We start from the raw sequence: 7,500 nt of genomic DNA, 5'->3' as shown, positions 1-7,500 counted from the left end.
TCAAGATTAACCTATCTTCTTGTACAGTAGTTTGGAGCGTGAATGAACATGTTACCTATCTCTCTGCTGGGCATTGATCGATAAGAACTTTATTGAGCAATAGACATGGAACCGTTGCCCCCGATAGTGTAACATATTCAATCACAATCCACCGTAAATCCACACGCATTTATTAGCACTGCAGCGGGCATTCCAAATCGCAGCTGATAGCAGTCGACAGATGCAGCGGGCTGTGCCGAGAATCCACGGTGGTTTTTCCTTTTTATCCCAATCTTCTATGTTTTTGATTTTGTACTCAAACTCTTACTACCTTTCCATCTAGCAGTCGTGAGTTAACTAAGTGGCCAACACCATTCGATTCCCCCAAGGGAAATCTAAATCAGTCGCGTGAATATCAGTCTCTAAAAAATGTAGTAAATTCGCAAACAGTAAATGAACTAAAAAGCGGTGTAGGCTACATAGTTAACTTACTGCTGTTATAAGTACTTAGAATAAAAAAAAACCTTCAAAATCAATAGCTACAGTGCGTGAAGGCGGTGAAGCAACTTCACAAACAAGCTACATACCCATGGAACATATACGCCATGTTGAATTGAAGGATAGTTTACAGTCCAGACGACGAAAGGGGGAGAGGATCACTGCACTGTCTTATCTTGAGAGACACCGTCAACGCCAGCACCGTAGCCGTAGCAGCAGTGGAGTGAAGCGGAAGCATGTCAATGGTGCAGCACGATCACACTCGGAACTGGTTTGACAGATTTTCTCTGGGAATATGCATGACATTCGCTTTTTATTTTAGTTATCGTTAAACCAACGCACGAAATGAAGGCTGAAGTATCGTTTTTATCCTCTGATTGCATATCCATTTACCGTGTGCGTATGGAGTCGGCAATGCACCTTCTCTAGGAGCCGGATACAAAGACGGATTACCGGAGGACACGGATAGAATACTTCAGGTTTCAGTTCGGGTGAACGGGCATAGATTGTTGATGGAATCCAAAGCTAGAGGAACCATCCACCATCTACTCCCTTCGTTACTAATGCCATTCTTTGCAGGTCTCTACAGACTGCAATTAGCCTCTGCATGCAAAACATGATGAATTTCTATAACTTAATGATGTTGTGGGATATTTGGAATAGCGGTTAGCATATGGGACGAACATTTGAAAGCAAGCCTTTTGGAAAACATACACAGATATGCAAATCCTAATCAATCAATCGAACGGCATAGTTTCGATAAATCGTGCGCGGTTTGAAAATTCAACTCTCCTGGAACAACTAGGTTGAGTGAAAGCAGTGAGGGCACTACCGGTACCCCGTTGTTATGTTACAAGAAACACATCATGTTTTTCAGTACATTTAGCCCGCTTTTCCTTCCATTTTCACAGAGAAAATTTGTCAAACAAAACATTTTCTTTCTTTATTTGTGTTCATCCTCTGCTTTCCACCTCCCCCCATTAGCAGCCCGGCGCCCGTCTTGACAAGCAAGCTCCATTCCACAGCAGCAGCGCGTACGGTGCACTCGCGGCTCGGATTCTGCATGTTTTTGAAAAAGAAAAATATGACAAAAGGGAAGACGACACTTCCCTGCTCTTTCGCTCTGTCTCTCAGTCTCTCTGCGTCTCTCTGTAAACTAATCTTCTTTCAAAAACCTAGCTTATTTGTGCTGTACCGCGAAAAAGCAACGATGAACTAGATTGCCACAGCAGCGCCTATCATATGCGCCTTGCACCGAAACAAAATAACGGAATGTGTGTAGCGAGAGTAAAACAAACAGCGTATTACCAGCGGTACCGATACTCTCGCACTCTCGTTCTCTTCTCCACCGGTAGCTTGCTTTTAAAGGTTTTTTTTTTATTTCTGCATCCTCCTTCCTGGAGTCCATTCAGCCACTTACCAGGACCACCTCACACAGCCAACCGTATCGAGACACGACCAGCTAGCCAGCCAGCCTGCCAGCCTGCCAGCAACGAGCCGCCATCCTGCACGATCTCATCACTCCATGCCTCGTGCATGTGCAATGTGCATCGGTGTCGATATGATGCGCGGCATAGGTCCCCGGTCCCTTCCTGTTGCATTTAGAGACAGAAGGCGAAGCTTAAAAAAAGCAGAAAAGAAAGGAAGTCGGGCCATTTCCTTTTCTGAAAAGAAGGGGGCGCTTGTTGTGGATGCATTTGCTGTGCAAGGCTCTAAACTGCTGAAGCACATGTCATCAAACCTTGGCGGCCGGTGACGCGTGACGCAACATTCCTTTTTGATTTAGCATGGTGGCGGCGGTAGCGACGGCGACGGCTGCAGCACGCGGCGTACGTGCGTGTGGATTTCTGTTAAGGCCCTCGGAAAAAGAGTCCTCTCTCCCTCCCTCCCTCCCGGTCGCCTCGCCGATTGAGGATCATCAGGAGAGCTAGCGAGGGCTGAGAATAGGGCGGCAGGATATAAGGGGCAACTGCGGTTAGGCACATGGCTTTACCGTGGCTGAGCAGTTGAATGATGATGAGTGATGATAGTGAGAGCAAAAAAGGAAAATGCCATAAATAGCGGGTAGAATCTAGTTAATATGTTACTATTTAGTAACTCTTATTGCAACCACTGATTAGGGTATCCGTTTTTGTCGTTTTGTACAAGATTTAAATGAAGAATTAATAGAATCGCCAAATGTTGGAAGGTTCGCTCTCAATGTCATCACTCATTACCCACCGATCAGATAAAATTCAATTCAATTTCATATTTTCCTCATTCCAAGAATCGTACGGCTATTATAAGCTATCATTTACCGAAATTTTATTTATCGAAATCATGTTTTTTTCGTATTGTGTTTAGTGAAGGGAAATCACTCAAAATCCGTTGTATCTCCTCTTGGTTTATTCATGCTCATGATGAATGTTTGAGAAAAAAGTGTTAGGTATGATAAGTTATATGAGGTTCGCGTTTACTCCTGAAAAGAAAAAAAACAATCCTCCCATCCTGTCGAATAGTGCACCTTACTAACGAATGTTTCTTATTTCTTTTCTTTTTCCCATTTTTTCCCCACACGAAACGGCTTCGGTTGGATGGTTCATCGTCAATGCCATGTTGTTTTTGCCAAAATTTAACTCGAATCATGATTCCGGTGGACCACCGAAACCACACCGACTTTTCCTCAATAATGTATTGAAACAAAAAAAACCTTATCCTATTACCCATCAACGGAACCAACAAACACACTCACATACACCACACGCTCTAACTCGCCCATCATCGGATCGCTACCGTTTGTTGCCACCCGTTCGTCACCCGTGTTATCTTTAGGCGTGCTATCTGAAAGCCATCGAGACCCGACCAGACTTTGCGGTCGCCTGGAGCAATCTGGGGTGCGTGTTCAACGCACAGGGCGAGATATGGCTGGCGATACATCACTTCGAGAAGGCGGTCGCCCTCGATCCGAACTTCCTCGATGCCTACATCAACCTGGGCAACGTGCTGAAGGAAGCCCGCATCTTTGACAGGTGAGTGTGTTCTTTTTATCCTTTTTTTATTTTTAGGCGAACATTACTTTATCCAAACCTTATCTCACGCCCGCGCCCGCGCCCATCACACTTTACATGTGCTGGTGAGGGAATATTGGGGAAGCTTCGTACCTTGTACTGTTGGTCCACGGCAACGACGACAACATCGACAGGTGCTAGACAAGGGGACACGCCTGATGTTGCTGGTGGGGAGGGTCGATGGGCCTTTGTTTTAAAAATAAAAATCCAATCATCTGGTGCTTTTGCGTAACGCACATGTTGACCCAAGGGCCAAAGGGAGTATAGGAAAGAGAGAGAAAGAGAGTGAGAGGACCGGTGGTCAGTCAAGCGTTTCCGACTTTGATGTGAGTGACACACTAATGATCGGTCGGTCACAAGCATCTCTCGCTGTCTGTACCGTTTGACCACATTGTCATAGAGCACGAGCTCTGTTAAGCATACAAGCCAAGCCACGCATTCGCACTGTGTCGGATCGTCCTTTTCGGTTTCGCTGGCCCCTGACCCGAGAAACACATATCTATATATCTTGCCTCCTGTGGAGGGCAGCTTATGTTCCAGAGACAAAAAACAAATAACTGGAGGATCGATTGATTCCAGCTGATGGGGGCAGAGAGAATGCCAGAGTTCGCTCTGGTGTGGGATCCTTTCGATGACAGTGTTTCTAGTCGAATCATGCTGCCATTATCTTTGGACCAGTAGTATTCGCATGAGGGCGGCTCGTAACATGCTGGTGGTGGAGAATGAGGTCGGAAATGATACATCTTTAATTGATGTTTGCAGAGGAGACCATCTGCGAGACATAGCATCGATTGTCGCGCTCTGACAATGGTGAAATAAAGGGAATGTAACAGCACCCATGCTACGGCCGGATTGTAACTATCATTGTTACAATGATCTGTCTATGTTGGCGCGCGTGTGGTTGGGTTTATGTAAGGTCTGGTTTTATCATTCTTTCATTGCGACCTCCTCTAGAACGGCACGCAGCATTATTTATACTTGTCCTCGACCAGTATACTACCAGCACCAGCACCACCACGATTTTCACTGACGGGGCCATATGTTGGATTGGATGTTATACTTAATTCAACTCTCTCCTTTTTACCGCATTTGCGTGCTGCAATGGATTCATAGGAACTATGCTGGTTAGCGAACGTGGTATTGGCCAATAATTGAACCTTAGAATTGATCAGAATTTCTTCGTTTGTACCGCAAAGTAGAAGAATGCTCACTCAAGTAACCAAACAAGTTATGGTCCGGAAGATGAAGAAATGGCTCGATATTTGTCTGATTTTTCATCCTCTTCATTGTGTTTTCATTGCAAGTTGTATCTTTTTTGGATATTTGTATAATAAAGGCAGTATCTATCGATGTCACAATTTGGTTTCCGGGGGACCTCCTACTCCGGGTTTTACTCAGGCCTTTTTATATGGTCTTGGAATGAATCCATTTTTTGCCAGTGACGATTCGGTGCAACAATCCTCAAGGACACATATAATTGTGTCGCAGAAGCAATAATTGGAAAATTGGATTGTCGAAACGTCGTTTTCCGTTTCCGAAAAACGAAAAAGTCGTTTTCCAATGCATCTGGAAGCCAATAAAACTATTTTTTGCATCAACTGTTGTGCGGTGTGTGATGGATAATGCTAATGAAAGTGTGCTGCGTTTAGTAGCAGATTTATCTTCACATCTAAAATTATTCTCTCATTTGCTTGTAGAAATCCCTTAAAATATACACATTTTCTAGCTAGACTGAATACCTGTTCGAATATGTGCCATTTATACGCATTGAAGGAAGGCAGATGAAACGATGCGATCTTATAATTTCGTGGAGATTAAAACACGAGTATCCGTCGAGTGTAGCATGCGATTTCTTTTTTGTGTCAAACGCGAAATTTGTCGGTGTTTTAGCTCCCTATTCTGCATCACAAACCGCGGGCGGGCGCACTGCTTTTAAGTAACGTACTCAAGTACTCGTGCCGCGGTAACCATATTTGTACTACTCACTATTTCCACCTAATGCACTTCCACTTAAGCAACGCCTGATTGCGTGCGGCAGAAGAGATGGAGAAGCAGAGCCTGTGCCTGTGGCTGGCGGGTACTTGAAAGCGCTAGTAAAGAACCCTTTTCGTTGTTTCGTGTTTTCCACTTGAGCTGTTTCGCAGATTCGCGGTTTGTAACGGCCTCTTTTTGAAAAATACTTCGGTCCTTTCGGGACTTCAATTGCTGCTTATGCTCTGCTGCCTACCTCATCCAACAATTCCCCTTTCGCCACGTTCCTCTTTCTTTCTTACTCCTCTGCAATATATTCCTTCGCTCTCACTTCCAACTGCCGGCCAGGAGGGGGGCCTGCCAGGTGAATCTCAGGATTCTCGTCACATTTCGAAGACTCTCTGTCGCTCTCGCCGAACCGAACCGAAACAACCGGAGACATGTGCGCATTATGTATGAGAGACGAAACGTGTCCTTTCGTCGGTTTCTCGTGCTGGTAGGACAGTGACGATTCAGCCGATGTAGAACGCGCACACGGGGCCGGGAGTTCAATGTTTCCATTTCCGACCACGTCCGACATAGTTCTAGTCTAGTCTCGGTGGCAAAAGATAAACTCCGCGTTTATTCATCTTGATCAGACGCAGGTGGTGGTGGTAGTTCGTTTTCGTGTGATTGCTTAGTGGCTAAACAAAAAACAGTGCACAGTTTAGAAGTGTCCGTTGGAGGGAATGGTTCCAGTGTGGCACCAGTATACAAATCTCTCGTGCCTGCAGAATGATCACTCATCAAACAATCGATGATTGATAATACGTTGCCGTTGATGTATACCACATGTTCAGGGTTCCAAAATTCACGTGCCATGTTTTTTGTCGCACGAGAACAGAAGCTACACAAATTGCTACAAACTTCTTACTATCAACAGTAATACGGTGTGAAGGTTGCTGCACAAAATTCGATCGCGCAAAATACCACCTGTACCTTTAAAATGGATGGAAAGTTGTAGGAAAAGAAGGGAGCTTGTGTTGTGCCATTCTGGAATTAATAGTGTTCCGAAATGGGCGGGCCATGTTTGAAAAAGAACCTTATGCATCGTCTCTCTTCAATCAATTAGTTTAATATTTTAAATAAGATTTTTTAATCAACATTTCCCATTGCCAAATCGTCATCTCTTTCCACTCCTTCAATTGCTGCTGGCCTATTTATAAGCGAAGGTGATGATGCACCACACTTCCTGTCTTTTAGGCCGTGTTGGACAGTTCAGAAGTACAGTAGGAAGAGGTTATTTTCGTTGGTCTCGCCAGACTGCACTTTCGAGAGCGCACACACGAAGGGTTTTGAGAGGTTTAGATCATATTCATTATGATTAGATGGGGATATCAACCAGTTCGTCAGGGCGAGAGATCATTTCGCCTCCGGGTTTGCGTTCAGCGCAAAACTAGTACACACATCCCGTACCTTGGCTCCTTGCCTACACCTGGACGACGATCAATATTCAATCTAGAAGAATCCACTCTTCTTCAAATATTCAACGCCTATCGACGAAAACCGTTGAGTGGTGTGTAATGATGGTGGGGGAAGATGCTTGCAGAAACTCTCGGTGTACTCGCTCATAACGAGAGGAAAGGCGCTTAATTGGATCATCATGGGCAAGAGCAGGTGTTTTTCATCGCAAGATTTAATTGCTTCGGTTCGTTAGAATGCAAAGCCCATAAATGCGATCCCCCGCCGTTCGCCCTTAATTTTGAAAAGACCTCGGTCACAGCACCACTCGCGTATTACCACTGCAAGAACCTGCCACTACTGGCAGGTACTAGTAGTACTTGTTCTCTTATATCAACAGACGAGACAAATTAATTTCACTTCCTCGCCAAACATTCCCAGAACGAACGAACGAACGAAAGTTTTGTCAACGCTCAATCGCAGCACTAGTTGTGGGAAGAGGGGAGGAGGGGTGAATACCAACTTCAAGCTCTCCTTCTCCGCTGTATTTGATCCCGAAGGTGGT

At 44.9% G+C, this 7,500-nt stretch overlaps 1 protein-coding gene across 2 annotated transcripts in view; it reads left to right on the top strand.

Annotated features, from left to right (window-relative positions):
- Nucleotides 1-7,500, top strand: part of LOC126574163 (UDP-N-acetylglucosamine--peptide N-acetylglucosaminyltransferase 110 kDa subunit) — an 18,661-nt gene that overhangs the window by 4,319 nt on the left and 6,842 nt on the right. For both annotated transcript variants that reach the window (XM_050234193.1, XM_050234194.1), the window contains exon 6: nucleotides 3,289-3,485. In XM_050234193.1, the coding sequence (XP_050090150.1) occupies nucleotides 3,289-3,485 (197 nt within the window). The remainder of the gene's footprint in view (nucleotides 1-3,288; nucleotides 3,486-7,500) is intronic.

Source organism: Anopheles aquasalis, chromosome 3, assembly GCF_943734665.1.
Source record: "Anopheles aquasalis chromosome 3, idAnoAquaMG_Q_19, whole genome shotgun sequence".
In the NCBI taxonomy this organism is placed as follows: Eukaryota; Metazoa; Arthropoda; class Insecta; order Diptera; family Culicidae; genus Anopheles; species Anopheles aquasalis.
This window is presented reverse-complemented; position numbering and strand designations above follow the sequence as displayed.